Source organism: Choloepus didactylus, chromosome 8, assembly GCF_015220235.1.
Source record: "Choloepus didactylus isolate mChoDid1 chromosome 8, mChoDid1.pri, whole genome shotgun sequence".
Lineage (NCBI taxonomy): Eukaryota > Metazoa > Chordata > Mammalia > Pilosa > Megalonychidae > Choloepus > Choloepus didactylus.
In genome coordinates, this window is record NC_051314.1 from 88,666,763 (window position 1) to 88,681,725 (window position 14,963).

At 40.9% G+C, this 14,963-nt stretch overlaps 1 protein-coding gene across 2 annotated transcripts in view; it reads left to right on the forward strand.

The window, feature by feature from the left end:
* Positions 1-14,174, forward strand: part of SENP1 (SUMO specific peptidase 1) — a 110,822-nt gene extending 96,648 nt beyond the window's left edge. Inside the window, exons 15-20 of one of the 2 annotated variants that reach the window (XM_037846393.1) lie at positions 4,634-4,837; positions 5,598-5,677; positions 7,214-7,298; positions 7,823-7,918; positions 8,914-9,360; positions 10,953-14,174. In XM_037846393.1, the coding sequence (XP_037702321.1) occupies positions 4,634-4,837; positions 5,598-5,677; positions 7,214-7,298; positions 7,823-7,918; positions 8,914-8,976 (528 nt within the window). In that variant the 3' untranslated portion in view covers positions 8,977-9,360; positions 10,953-14,174. Of the gene's footprint in view, positions 1-4,633; positions 4,838-5,597; positions 5,678-7,213; positions 7,299-7,822; positions 7,919-8,913; positions 10,526-10,952 lie in introns of both variants that reach the window. The other variant, XM_037846394.1, reaches the window with a different exon arrangement.
* The last annotated feature ends 789 nt before the right edge of the window (positions 14,175-14,963 follow it).

Here is a 14,963-nt window from a genome sequence, read left to right on the forward strand (position 1 = left end):
ACTGTGAAGCCCTGTTTGCCCTATCCCACACGATCAAACAGGATAATTGCAGCATTTCCTATCTCTGTTTTTATTCTGGGATTCCGTTCTCCCTGTCATCCCTTACTACTGATTTACATGGATGAATTGGAAACATTGCAAGCAGACATGTCTTCTTTGCAAGCCCATATTAATTATTACGATTGTTTCCAAAATGGAAAAGCATTGCATTTCCAATTTCACTAACTAAGGAAAGGCCATGACGAAAGACTCATAGCAAGAATGGGAGGCTGAGAACCAGAGGAATTGAGTTGAAACCTACAGAGTAGATTATAAACTATAGGGAAGCTATAGCTAGCCCAGGCAGACTACTTACCTATTTTGTAAAACTCATCCTGAAAGAAAAAATACGTCTTTCAGCTATTCAACATCACAGTAGCCTTGTGTATAGAGAAAGTATTCTTACTTGATTGGTAGTAAGAAGTAAGACTTTATAAGGGATGTACCAAGGTCATATGATTTTTATTGCAGAATCAGAATCTGGAACCCGAGTACATAATTCTTTGGCATTCTAACTTTCAGAACACAAATCTTTGATGGAAATGAGGAATTGGTAGTGGTCATGGCTTTATAATTCTGTTTCCAAAGAGTAGTTAAAATTGATGCTCAGTAAAATAAGGAACCAGCCTGCAAAACATTAAGTAAAACTAGCACATAGTATAGGTTTTCCTTAGGGAGTAAAAACTGATTGCAGAAGGAAAGAAAAACGGGGAAAAATGAGATAAATTAGTCAAGTAAATATGATGGGTTTATCATATGCTCTGCACTATTGTGTGTGGAATAAAATGATCAGAATGGAAGTTGTTGTGTTTCTGACATGATTCATTGACTTCTACATCATTATAGTTTACCTCTTTGAAGTGTTTCTTAATAAAACTAGCCCTGATAAACTAGGGGTTTATGCAGGCTAAGTGGAGAGTAGGAATTACATTTGTCATTTTATGACTCCATAAAAATAGGTATTGCTTGCCTATCTTTCTCTAAAACTTTGGCAGTAATTCTAATACTTTGTCTAATACTTTGTAGTTTGAGAAAAATCCTTTGGGTTCACACTTGAGGGATGCAATACATAGAGCTTTTCTGAAGCCTTCCTTCTTGGTTTCTATAATATGACTAGATCAGATCTTAGGACCCATAATGTTCAAGTGCTACAGTTTGGTTAGTCTTTTGGGTTTTGTGGTTGACAGGGATAAATTTAACATAACCAGAATGGGAGGTTAAGGTAAGAATTTAGAGAGGTAAAATTGGAAAAACTACTTTTTTTCCTAAAAGTCTTCTTGGTATCTGCTCAGAAGCAATGTTAAGCCTTTTAGATATTTTTTTTTCCCTAAGCAGATTAGAAGGCTTCAATGTGTAAATTTGGGAATGGTTAAATGCCAAGACTTTAATGTTAGTGAAATGTTTTACTTCTAAATGCATGAGAAAACAATAGTTTGTCTGGTTTAGTGGGCAAGAAGGAAGATGCAAATAGAAAAGGTTTTTTGTGTCGTTGTGGTAACATACAGGAATAGGACTGAGTTCTGAGCTTGAAAGCATTATAAGCTTTTCTTTTTTAAAGAGACTTTTTTTCAGCTTCAGCCTGGCAACTCTGCATATAAAAAGTACAGGACACTATAAACAAATCCCCCTATCCCTAGACAGGACTGCATAGACAAGCAGGCTGTCATAGCCAGTGCTGTGAAGGCAGCAAGAAGGGCAGCTCCTTAAGTACCAGGAGACACAGCAAACAGTTGGAAGCAAGTGTGGGCCCCAGGAAGGATAACAAGTTGGACCAGCACTGCTAGTAGCCCTCAGATACCGGTATGTTGGCAAAAGAGTATGCACAGGGACAGTCTACTATCCCCAGTTTAAAAGGGAATTTAGGATCTGCTGGAGCTAAGAGAGCTTTGTGTGCAGAAAGGGCTCTCACCATAGTGGGGGAGCAACCCTTCTCTTCACAAAATACAAGCAAGTACTCTCTCCATCACTGCCTCTTTCATCTTCAGCATTGTGATCCTTTCTCTCATTTCTTTTTCCGTCATCTTCAGCCCTCTTCTGTGAGATGACATGTAGGATTCTTTTTGTTCTCTAACTCCTAGCTTGTTTTTTGGTAAGACTGTGTCTTGGCTGAACTATGATAGTTTTCCTCATTTGGACAGAGCTATAGCTGAAAAACTTAGGAGAGAAACTTGGATCTAAATTCTGCCTTACATGTCAGATTACATATCCTCTGCTAATTTGAGGGAACATTGAAGCCACCAAGCTCCCTCCTTCCTGGATACAGAGGAAATAAGAAGAATCCAGATCACTCCATAGAGCTAACTGAAGACTTAACTTTGGAGGAGCTCATTTCCCTCTCAGTGGAGAAACCTTGGTAGGAAGCAGGACTAAATTAGTGGAAGAGGAGATTCTCAGAAGACACAAGTGACATGTATCCTGATTGCTAGGCCTCTGTTCCTGTTCAGCTGTGTTGGTCTTCACCTTCATAGTCCTCCCTCTCAAAGTGAACAACCAACCTTAGGTTGTGTAAGTCCAGCTAAGCTTCAAGAATTCCCACACTTTTTCCTCCTGAAAAATATGATCGTGTGTAGCATGGCACTCATTTATGTCACCTTTTCTTACCTCAGGCTCATGATCCCAGAGGTGATACCTCCCTGATGGGCACTCAGGGGAAGTATAGCTCCATGGCTTTCATGTGCTTGCCTCCCTTTATCTCTGGCTGATTCCTTCCACCTCCCTCTTGAGTATTGCCTATGATAGTATATAGTGTGTCTGCCTCTGTGGAAAGTTTGGGTTATAGCAGCTGTCAGGCTTATTCACTGTACCCTTTGGATTGAAGGGTTTAGCCTTTGGCTAATATTGCAGGATGAGTAGAATGTCAGGGGAATCAGTCATTTCCCTCTAGCTGATTTTCTCTCACTGGAGAATGTAGTTTGCAGCCTAGAAATCTGTGCTCGCTGGGTAGATCTTCTGCATTCATGTCTGTCTTCACAGGTCTAGAGACATCATATAGCACCATTATTCTCAGGGGGCACAGTTAGATTGGAAACCTAGATTTGAAAAATTTAGACTCTACACAATTCTAAGTGTACTTTGACTCATTATCATTATTTAGTACTACTGAGCTCCAGTTATCTGTTGTGCTTCACACTAGGCAGAGAATTAGCCACAGCCTGAATCCTCCAGGCTTGCTAGACCTGCTATTGCTCATTCCTCGGAGCTGCAGGCAGAACACTGTCTTTCTTCAGTTTCAATCCCCCACCCCACCCCCACCCCTGCTCCGCCTCATGGTGAGTGTGGTTTCCCTGCAGCTGCCTAGGCATGCTCATCTATAGGCCCTTTCTCTAGTCTAGACCATGCTCTGGTGTTTTCCTGGCAGTGTTGCCTGCTGCCTACCCACTATGTAGTTGCCTACTGTTGGGCAGTAGCTCACTGCTCTGGCATCTTGGTGTGTAAATATTTGTCAAAGGATAGGGGCGTTTTCCCATTCCCCAAAAAGCATTCTGAAAAATGTGCCTGTTTTCTTAGTCATATTTCCAAGCTGTGGATCAGTTAGTCCATTCATTCCTTGCAGTTGACAGACACTAGTCTGGCCTCAGCTGGCCACATAAACTATAAGTATGCAGCTAGTTCTAACACAATAACTTTCAAATTTTAGTAGCTAGGAGTCTTGCACTTAAAGGAACATGGACAACACACAGTCTCTTACAGGAGATATTGTTTCATTAACAGAAATTACACATCTCCTCTATTAAGCATTTTCATTTCTTTCACTCACACTTGCTATTGAAGGCATAAATCAACAAAGATTGGAAAGCTAACCATATAGGTTCTGGGAAAGAACTTTTCTTTTCAAGTTTGTTACTTTAATTTCAGGTCTCATGTATTATAGATTTTTATACCACATCTATGTCTGCCTCTATAAAGGTGACATGACTGAGCTATTGCCGGCTTAGAGGTGGTTTTCCAGTACTGTTGATGGGTTTATTCTATGCCATATGGACTGTACCTAGTTCTACCTGAGGCCAAAACATTTTGCTTCTGCAAAGTGGCTGTAGGCTAAAAAAGGCAGTCTTTAGTGAGAAAGCAGAGTTTTCTGTCTTTCTAAAAAGAAACCAGGTGACCCCAAAATAAGAATTGAACTCTTGATATTAGCTTTATTACCTCTAGCCTCTAACAGACTGAGCTCAGAATCTTTTTAAATTACTCACACAGTACCAATAGATTAAAGTAACTGCTAGCGTGCCTTATTAAACTGCTTGCACTCCTTCCTTCCCTTTTCCCTAAGCTTCACACTTCCTTCCCATTCTCTTATCTTTTGACCTAATCCTTAGTCTTCTACAAGTCTAGTCAGAAGCTGCCATTTATACCACAATCCCATAACATATATACCAACTTTTCCTATTTTCACTGTTTACAACCACCTCAATCCTTCTTCTTTCTAGTCAGAATTTGATAGAGCAGCATGAGACTGTTGAGTATCAAAGTCTTAGGTGAATTGATAAGGAAACAATAACATATGCTATTCATTCCAGCAGGTGCTTCCCCTGTATATAATACAACTGTTTCGAAAGGCATGAATATCTACTCTAATACATAAAATTTCTTCCCACAGATCATCAATTTCTACATGAATATGCTGATGGAGCGAAGTAAAGAGAAGGGATTGCCAAGTGTACATGCATTTAATACCTTTTTTTTCACTAAGTTAAAAACAGCTGGATATCAGGCTGTGAAACGTTGGACAAAGAAAGTGGATGTTTTTTCTGTTGACATTCTTTTGGTGCCCATTCACCTGGGAGTGCACTGGTGTCTAGCTGTGAGTACCTCTTTTATTTTTTATAAAATTTAAAAGAAATATATATAATTATAGAATATAATTATAGAATAGAGTGTAGTAGTTTTATACTTTCACTTGAGGAATGAGCGAAAGTAAGAGTAGCATGTAGTAGTAGGTTGGTTAAAAATTGGATAGATGAATGAACTTCCTGTCAAGAATGGGAGATACTTAGACTTTGAAGAAAACTGTGGAATTTCCTTTTCTGGAAATATTTTAAAAGGAATTGTAGGAAATCTAAGTAGTCTAAAGACAAGGCATGGGGAGAAAAAGTGACTAAGATTCTGTGACTGTTATTTTCTGCCTCACTATGACTAAACTTACATACTTGCCAATTTAATATTTTATGGCCCTGAGAACATGAATACATTAGCTTAATGTATTTGTAAAAGTCTAAAAGTTATTTCACAATCTTTTCTGAATTACATTTGAAAATCAAAAAGCCAAATAGAAATTCTCAAAGTAATGAAACAAAACCTAGAATCTTTTCTCCAGCTTTCTGAAACTATGTAGAGATGATCTCACTCAACTTACATTCTCAGAAGAGCATCTTGTTTCTTCACTGTTGCCCATCTTGCAGACTTAGAACCTGAACACTATTAACGGGACCTCCAATTGATTAGTCCCAACCACAGTTATATATAAATAATCTGGCAAAATATCCCAAGTGCCAGGGAAGGGAAAAGCTGAGAAACCAATTTTCTTTACTTTATAAATACATGGATTTTTTTCTTGTTCCTAGGTTGTGGACTTCAGAAAGAAGAATATTACCTATTATGACTCTATGGGTGGGATAAACAATGAAGCCTGCAGGATCCTCTTGTAAGTAGGGAGTTGAGGACAGAAGGGCTTGGTGTCAGGTGTGTGTTGTGTTTTTCCAACTATAGAATGCAGTTGCTTGATGCCTGCAGTGGATGATTAATAAAGTAAATCAGCATATTAAGTAAAGGGGTATTTTAAGCCTAAGCAAGTAAAATTTAATAACATAATAGTATCAAAAATAAGCCCTAACAACGCAGAGTATGACTTCCGGGGATGAATGTGGACCCGACATCGTGGGACTGAGAGTATCTTCTTGACCAAAAGGGGGATGCAAAATGAGATGAAATAGTTTCAGTGGCTGAGAGATTCCAAATGGAGTCGAGAGGTCACTCTGGTGGACATTCTTATGCACTATATAGATAACACCTCTTAGGCTTTAATGTATTGGAATAGCTAGAAGTAAATACCTGAAGCTACCAAACTCCAACCCAGCAGTCTGGACTCCTGAAGACAATTATATGATAATGTAGATTACAAGGGGTGACAGTGTGATTGTGAAGACCTTGTGGATCACACCCCCTTTATCTACTGTATGGATGAGTGGAGGAATGGGGATAAAAACTAAAGGACAAATGGGGTGGGATGGGGGGATGATTTGGGTGTTCTTTTTTCACTTTTATTTTTTATTCTTGTTCTGGTTCTTTCTGATGTAAGGAAAATGTTCAGAGATAGATTGTGGTGATGAATGCATAACTATGTTATCATACTGTGGACAGTGGATTGTATATCATGGATGATTGTATGGTGTGTGAATGTATTTCAATAAAACTGAATTTAATAAAAAAAAATAAAAATAAAAAAATAAGCCCTAATGGGGGCACTGTCCTAGTGAACTACCGTATAGAGTAGAGAAACTACTTGGAGATCATCTTATCTAACCTTCTAATTTTTCAGATGAAGAAACTAAGGCCCACAGACTTTGATTTGCCCAGATCCTACTAGTTAGTGGTTCAGCTAGGTTCTGTAATGTAAATCTCTTTATACCCGATCTGTTTCTCTTTACAAAACACCTCTTCCTTACCACTCTGGTGGCCCAGAGGAGGCAGGTTCCAGAATAGTGAGCAGTTTGCACTTATAAAGAGAGTGCTGTATATGAGGTTTGCACTCAAATTGTTGATTTGGATTGATTTTCACATGGGAAAATCAAACCCAACAGTAGTGAATAAATACCTCAGTACTGCTAGAAGAACATTTTTCTCCCATTTGATTGCGTTCTAAAGGACTGTATAAACCAAGGAAAAAAAATCAAAACTTGTTCTTTAGGAGGAACAGTAGGTTGAAGGAACCTAAGTATTTCAAGGCAGAGATCATATTCCTCTTGGGTCAAAAGAGTGGGCATTGATCGTAGGAGTGGTGAGAGGCAAGCTCAGCTCAGAGGAAGCTTAGCAATCCAAGGATTCCCTGCCCAGCCTAATATACTATTTTCCCCAGAAGAGCAGATGAAACTCTTCCTAAGGATTGTCAGCCCCATCCTGAGGGTGGTAGCTGTCATTAGTGTTCCCCATAGCTTATCTTGTTCTCTCCTAATACCTTTAGACAGTACCTAAAGCAAGAAAGCATTGACAAGAAAAGGAAAGAGTTTGACACCAATGGCTGGCAGCTCTTCAGCAAGAAAAGCCAGGTACATTTCATTTTGATGAGATGGAAATCCTGAGATTAGATGATATGGGGAGGAAAGATTTTACTACTTGATTCCCAGGAACCTTCTGTCTTAGTGTCTCACCTGACCTCTGCTTGGTTGTTTGGTTCCTTGAGCAAGATATATTAAGCCATTTGTGGGAAAGCTGGTAATGTGTTTCTTATGTAGAACTAAATTTTCTAAGTGCCCAGCTATTTGGCAAGATTTTCATTCCTATGGGAAGAAATTGCTGATTCTTTGGCCCTGGGGGGAGGGACAATTTTTTATACCCTTAGGTACCATGGAGGTCTAAGGTATCCTCCTATGTGATTAATATGAAATACACAGGCCTGACTGAGGTGCTGTATTTTTTTCTCTGTGCTTCTGTTACCCTCAGTGGGGGACTGGGGTCATCTGTTCAAACGTCAAGGAAACCTGTGAAATTTATATCCCTGGTTCTTATTTAAAATCTAATAAAAAGGAAGAATTCTTGGAAAGTTGTCACCTTTTTGTTGATGGTCTTTCAGGAAATTCCACAGCAGATGAATGGGAGTGACTGTGGCATGTTTGCCTGCAAATATGCTGACTGCATTACCAAAGACAGTCCAATCAACTTTACACAGGTGAGCTGAGCCTTTAGGAGAGGGTTCTGTGAACACTTTGTCTCCAGTCTGCCTTATTTGTGGATGTTTTTCTTTCTACTTGTTCTGCTTATGGACCTCTACCCTGATCTTTAGCATCCTTCAGCCTGTGAATCACAGCACTGGTGGTTACTGCCTGCCATATCACAAGAAAAAGAAAGATAAGATAGATCACATTGTGGGTTGCCGTATGACACATACTGTAGTCAAGGAAGCTGGTCAACAGTAGAACCTTCTCCGCTCATCTCCCCCACTTACTTCAAGTCCTATAAGCAACAGAAATTTGGGACCAGAGCAAGTTTTCCTCAGTTTCCATGTGTTTGCCTAATAGTCAGGTTTTGGAACAGGTACACCTTGATCTTCTGGTGTAATTGTTTTACTCCCCTCTCCCCTCCCCTTCACTTGATGCAGCTGATCAGTCTTCTTTTTAGTGTATGATTAGTCATTTCTGCCACATGATCCTGTGGAGACCAGGGCAGATTGAGCCTAGAGTTCATGGCTTATTCTGTTGTGTTCTCCACTCAGCTCTTTAATTCTATTTGCATCAGTAGCTTTACCAGATTTTTCCACCATCACCCTTGTCTAGTCTGACCTGAGCTGACTCTTCCCCTAAAAAGTGAGTTTTTGGTTTTCAGACCTTAGATTCAAATCCTCTTAAAAGTTCAACATAGAGGACTTGTTATTGACACTATTTCTCAAAATTCTTGGAGACATCTGGGTATAGCCTGGGGATTCCTTGCCATGCCAAACAAAGCTTCTAAGGTTACAACAATATTTCAAGGAGATGAGTAGAAAAAAGCAGTGGGAAGTAAAAAGCACATGTTACCAAGAATGAATGATTTGAAAGACCGGAAATGTGAATGAGACTCGTAATTGAAAACCTTCAGGAAAGAAGTCATATGGGGAATGGGTCTGTCGATTGTCATTGGGTCTGGATAAAAGAAATAAAAATTAAGGATGTCTCTGTATCCCTACAGCAACACATGCCATACTTCCGGAAACGGATGGTCTGGGAAATCCTTCATCGAAAGCTCTTGTGAAGACTGTTTCAGTTAGCAGACATTGCCCTTGTGGGGGACCAGCTCTTTGTCGTCTACAGCCAGAGACCTTGGAAACAGCTGCTCCCAGCCTTCTGTTCTTGTAAAGCCCTTGATCCTGGACTAGGCCTTGGCAAGATGCATTCACAAGCACATCTGCCTTTCCTTTTGTATCTCAGATACTATTTTTGCAAAGCAATTTTGGTGCTGTGAAAGGGGTGAAGGACATCCCTAAGCTGAAGAGAGAGACTGATTTTCACTTCTTCAGTTCTGCCATCTTGTTTTCAAAGGGCTCCAACCTCACTTAGTCCCTAAGTAGGAGACTGAGAGAAGCTTGGAAAGAATCCTGGTTTCCTATAAACTCTGGTTGTTAGGCCTTACTAAGAGGTAGGAAAGGGCATGGGCAAAAGGGTAGGGATAAAAACCACCAGCATATACACGCACACATGCTTTTTAAGATGTGTAGTCAGGAATGTGACGGTAAATTGGGCTTTGGGGCACATGCCCAAGTCTCCTCCTCTAGGACTTCTCCTATTTATATGCCCCTATGTGAAATCCATCTGCTTCTATACAAAGCTGTTTTATCATGTCGCGTCCTCCCATCCTGAGACTCAGCACATGGGCCCTGGGAAGACCAGAGTCCCAGAAGTTGTTCCTTTAAAAACAAGGGTTTGCATATGCTAGCGACACCTGATAGGGGAAAGACCCACCCAGGGAGCAGTTTAGTGGAGCAACAAAGCACCATTTTTACTGCCACCTAGTTCTGACCAAGAAGAAGAAGGACCTCAGTCTTTAGTATAAAATTCCAGCATTGGATGAGTGCAGGTCTAGTTTGGTCTGTGGCTAGTTTAAATATGTTTCTAACCACAGAGGATTTAATATATATATTTCACAGAGATACACTTTTTTTGTTGTTAAAGGCTGAGTTTGTTCACCATTTTAGCCTGTAGATTTATTTCCATTTTCCAAATTTAGCTCCAGAACGCACATATCCCAGCCCCTATGTGTAGGCGGTTGTGGACTTCCTAACAATATTTCAAGGCCTGGATGAACTTTGGTTTAGTAATAGAAGTTAAAGAGGGAGGTGAGCTTTTCAACTGAAAAATGGGTGGGGTTTGGACTGATCAATTTGAGATTAAAAAACTGCTATTCCTTTTGTTCTAGTCTCTAGCCTCTCCCTCACCTTCTGAGAGCTCCTCAGGCTTAGATAGTGAAAATTATCCAATGCCTGTGTCATTTTGTACTTAAGTTCCAAAATAGGAACATTTTATACTTTTTTCTGTATTGTAATAGGTAGTTTTGTATAGAATCTTTTCCCCTCTTCCCTTGTACCCTATCCTTTCCAGCATTGTGCTTTCTCCCTGAGCTTATTTGAAAATTTTACTGTTTTATACCAAGTTTGTTTAGTACATTTTTTCTATGTTTTACCACAGGTTACAATTTGAAAAGAAAACTATTTTTTTTTTTAAATATTCCATTGTTAACTGAATGTTACTGTTTCCACTCCAGCAACTAGATGTCCTTTTTTTCGTAACTGCCTGCCTTTTGGGGGGTAAGACCACATATTTTTGCTTTTGTTTTTTTTTTTCTTTTTCTCTTTCTTCTTTCTTTCTCCCCGCCCCCCCCCCCCAATCTCCTCCCCTGCTGTTTTTTCCCCTTGTTTTTTTGTTTTTTTTGTTTTGTTTTGTTTTTTCTATAAGAAGTAGCTTTCTTATAAGAGCTGCTGGGACCTTTCACATTCTCATTTAGAAAGCTCTGGCCATGCAGACTCATTGTAGGCCTCCTGGACACTGTCTGATGCTTGGTACTCACTGTGTTTAAGTGAAATTTGAAAGGTAGCAATATGGTGTAGATTTGGACTATGAATCAAAGACCTGCATTATCCAGGCTCTCCCACTGTCATCTGGGGGATTCAGAACAAGATGGTTCTCTGTATTTATTTGTCCATTTAGGTAACACCTGTCTTATCTTCTTTGCAGACTTTTTGTACAGACCAAAGCAGCAAATATTTATTGCCATGTACAACAGAAAATGAAATGATGCAACAAAAGCACTTTGAAAAAAATATAAGGAATTGTTGAGCTTCTCTGAACTTGGTCCCCCTCTCTGATGAATACAATTTTCACAAGATAGGAGTTGGTGATCCTGAGATCAGCCCACATGGTAGGGGTGGGCCAAGCTGAGACATAGGTTGCGGCCAAGGGTGGCCCAGTGAGAACAACATACTGACATATAGTGGGTTGTTCTTTCCAGAAGCTAGCCAACAAGAGCAGCACTAGTATCTGGAAACTTCTTTTCTCTTTCATTTAAGGATGGTTCTTGATGACCAGACAGAAAAGGAGATATTCCTGCATTCATGTCCAAGGACATGTTACCAATACCTTGTTTAACCTATCTTAAACTAAATAAGCTTATCACTTTCCTTTTCTCATATCTTCCCCTCCCCTGTGCTCCGTGCACTAGCTTATCATAATCAACCTACTTCACCTTAAAAAGGAACACTTTTGAGGGATGGTAAGTTCCAGATGTCAGGTGTAGAGTCTTCAACAGAAACCACAGTCCTAACCATCACTGCTGGACCTATAGAGAGAAAATCCTGCCCATTTGAGAATACACGATCATGGCGCAGAGGCTGGATATATACCATTTGTCACTGACTTGCTCATAAGAATCCTGTTTATGGTTAAATGTAAGAGTACTTCTTCCTCATCAGGCCAGGAGACTTAGTGTAAATTGACTCCTACATATGAGGTGCTTTCTACTTCTCTGTGGTATCAACTCTTTTCTTTAACCACTGTAATCACGTTAGCATTTTCTTCCCACTACCTCCAGCAAGGTTAGCCCCCAATTTTAGTTTTTCTGGAGTAGAAAAACAAATAATCAGGAAAAGCACTTCCACCAGCCTCACAGTCCATCCATCACTACCTGGTTTTACATGGCCCATAAAAAGCTCTAGTTGGTAGAGAAGAAGAGCCCTCACATTTTAGTGTTTCAGCTTTTGGTCCTCCTGTACCATCCTCCAGCCCTTAAATGTCTTGCCAGAGTAAGAGAGATGACGGGGTCATCATAGAGCCTAACAGTTGGGGTGGTTAGTCTTTTCCCTTGCGCCACATGGATGGACCAAAGTGAGGCCAAGTATGATGCACTCTTGAGTTCCCATGTCCAAGAGTCAGCAAAGGAGGTATAAGGCTCTCAGGCCCTGTTGTTGACTAGAAGAGGCCGTGTGCTGAGCCCCTGATAAAGGTGCCCCGTTTCTCTGCCGAAGAGCAATCTATCCACAGCTTCAGATTCATCCTACAATTTTGGATGGGGTAAGTCAGACTCAGCCCAGCACCCTTCCTAATGATCCAGGGCCTTATTTCACCTGTGGTGAATTCTAAAATCTATCTACTATAGGCCACATAACTACCATTCTCAGCTTTGGAGTTGTAGAGGGACACATGGGGTAGGGACCATGCTGATCACCCACTAAGACAGAACTTACATATGCAAGCCCTTGGGAGAAAAGTAGGAAAGCAGGAGATTTTAACCTGGAATATAAATCTTGAAATGTTAGTGTGAGCTGTCTCTCTGGCCTGTCAGATACAGTAGGGATAATTGCAGTTGTGTGAGTAGCTGGACCACTGGAAGGTCGCTGAGGGCCATAATGCAGCTGGGCATATAAATCAGTCAAGGTAGAGATTCAAAGTTCAAGTTTAAGGCCAGAGTTGACACTGGGTCAGTTTTAGAGTTAAGGCCCAGGTCAGAGTCTTATCCTAGTAGGCCAGATCACAGTTGCAGATGTTCCTCTAGTCTAAGCTACGAAGTAGCCCCCCTCAGTCTCCAACTTTGGGAGATTTCCCTTCCACCCTTCACAGAACACAAATGCTGGGAAAGAGACACACAAGGAACCCGGTCGTCAGTCTGCTGGGTGCCCCTCATTCAATTTGCTATTTTATTCCTTTCACAGAAACCTAACAAGCACACACATCAAAAGCCCAACTCTTTTGACGCCATCCCTGATCACATTATCTTAAAATCTCATTTGGACATCTGCAGCCCTTATAATCAGAAAAATATAACTCCACATGGTATTTGGAATGAGACATGTAGTCATAGGTGAATGATTTGGTGCTTTTTAAAACCAGTAGTTAAAGCTGCTTGTCTCTGGCCTGTCATGGATGAGGTGGTGGTAGAGAAAGACAACATTACAGGGAGGGAAAAAAATAGGAATGCCATGACAGCCTGCAGCCTGGTTGGGGCCCCAAACCTTATGCTGCCTTCTGCCCTTAACAAAAACACTTTCAGAAAGCAGTTTAGTAAATAAAAAATTAAGGGAAAAAAAGATTGGAGCCAAAATGCCTGGATTTCTAGTTAAGCTAGGTGGCAATTTAGCAAATACAAACACAGGACCTCCTCACCCCCTCCCCAAAAAACGCAGTTTAACATGTCTATCCCAAGGGGCTTATCAAAGTATTTTTTCTAACCACACAGCTTTCTATATTTCCAGTGATATTTTACATCCCTTATATACTGAGACTATGGCTTGCTCTGCCTGGCTTGCCCTTTAAATGGATTATTTCATATGCTTCCTGTGTCTTGTCTATAAATAAGAAGTAAGTTTTCTGAGGGCATCAGATACATCTGATACTTATAGGGAGCCCTTTTTATACAAGTGTTTAGGCATTGGGCTTGGGAGGGCCTGAAGGGTGGAGTGAAGAGACAGTTTGACCAAGGAAATGGCCACCCTGTTCTCAAGAACCTTACAATCTAATTTGGGAGACCAAGCAGACACCAGGCATATAGTTCAATTTGAAACCGTATGTGGAGGAGCGGCAGCGGTGGAGATGAGTCAGAGATGATGTTGCCACTCCTTTACCTACCTACCTATGTGTGACTCTCCCTAGTTTTAAAAAGTTGATTTATTTAAAATAAATTCTGTGGATTTTGCTTCCTTGCTTTGACTGGAAACTCCCTGGTAAAAAGGATTTGATGATGTTTGTCTCTCTAAGATTGTCTCTCTGTCTGTTCTGTCTGTCTGTGTCTATGTCTCCTGATCCAAGCAGGACCAGTGATTGGCTCCTCAGTGTGGTCTGGATTCCTGAGTCCACCCCTAAACCAAGAGTGTGAATACTGTTCATTCATTCATTTCATTCCACATACCTGGAATTGAAACCTGGAACGCAAATAACATGCAAATGTGTGGCTCTCTGGCACTTTTAAAAACCAGATCTGTCTGTGGAGCCTGCCGGAAAGCCCTCCTGAGGCCAAACACACCAGTCAGGACTTCCAACCCACCCTGGTAACTATCCCTTGTCTCCTTGCCCCTCTCTTCCCCACCTTTCTCCTCACAACATCACCTCAAAGTTGTTCCCACTGTTCTACCTGTAAAGCTTACATTCAAAGCAATAAAACATAAGGAAACACCAACTTCTCAATAATCTTCCACATAAAACATTGACAAAATGTTTTATCTGTATTGGGTTAGAAGAGCCCCTGTAGTTCTTGAATTCTAATGTTTTTCTTGGCATGGAGCTTTTCAGCCTTTTGAATATAGTGAGGAGGAAAACCTTCAAGCCACCCTCTTTTATTCTGATGACTGAATGTGGTGAAAGATAGCTGCCGATTGCCTGGGTCTGCACCGTCAATTACCAGATGGGGAGGAGGCTGTCCTTCAGGAGCCCTGGCCCAATCCCGAGTCAGCCTCTATTGCCTGGGTGCCTTGTCTAGTCTTGGGCTCTGAAGGAAGTTACAGCAGGAAGTGGGGGTGGGTGAGGGGGTGTGTGCTCCTTTAGGATCTCTCTTCAGACTCCCTTCTCTTCTTTAACTATAGGGAAAAGGTTTTACTTCCTTACTTACCTGTTCCCTAATTCCCATCAGCCCATCACTGGCCAACTATCTTCACAATGGCCTGTGAGGCCCTGCACAATTGGCCCAGCACCTCTCCAACAGCATCTCCTACCACTCTCCCTGGTTCACTCTGTCTCAGGAACACAGGCCCCCTTGGTTTT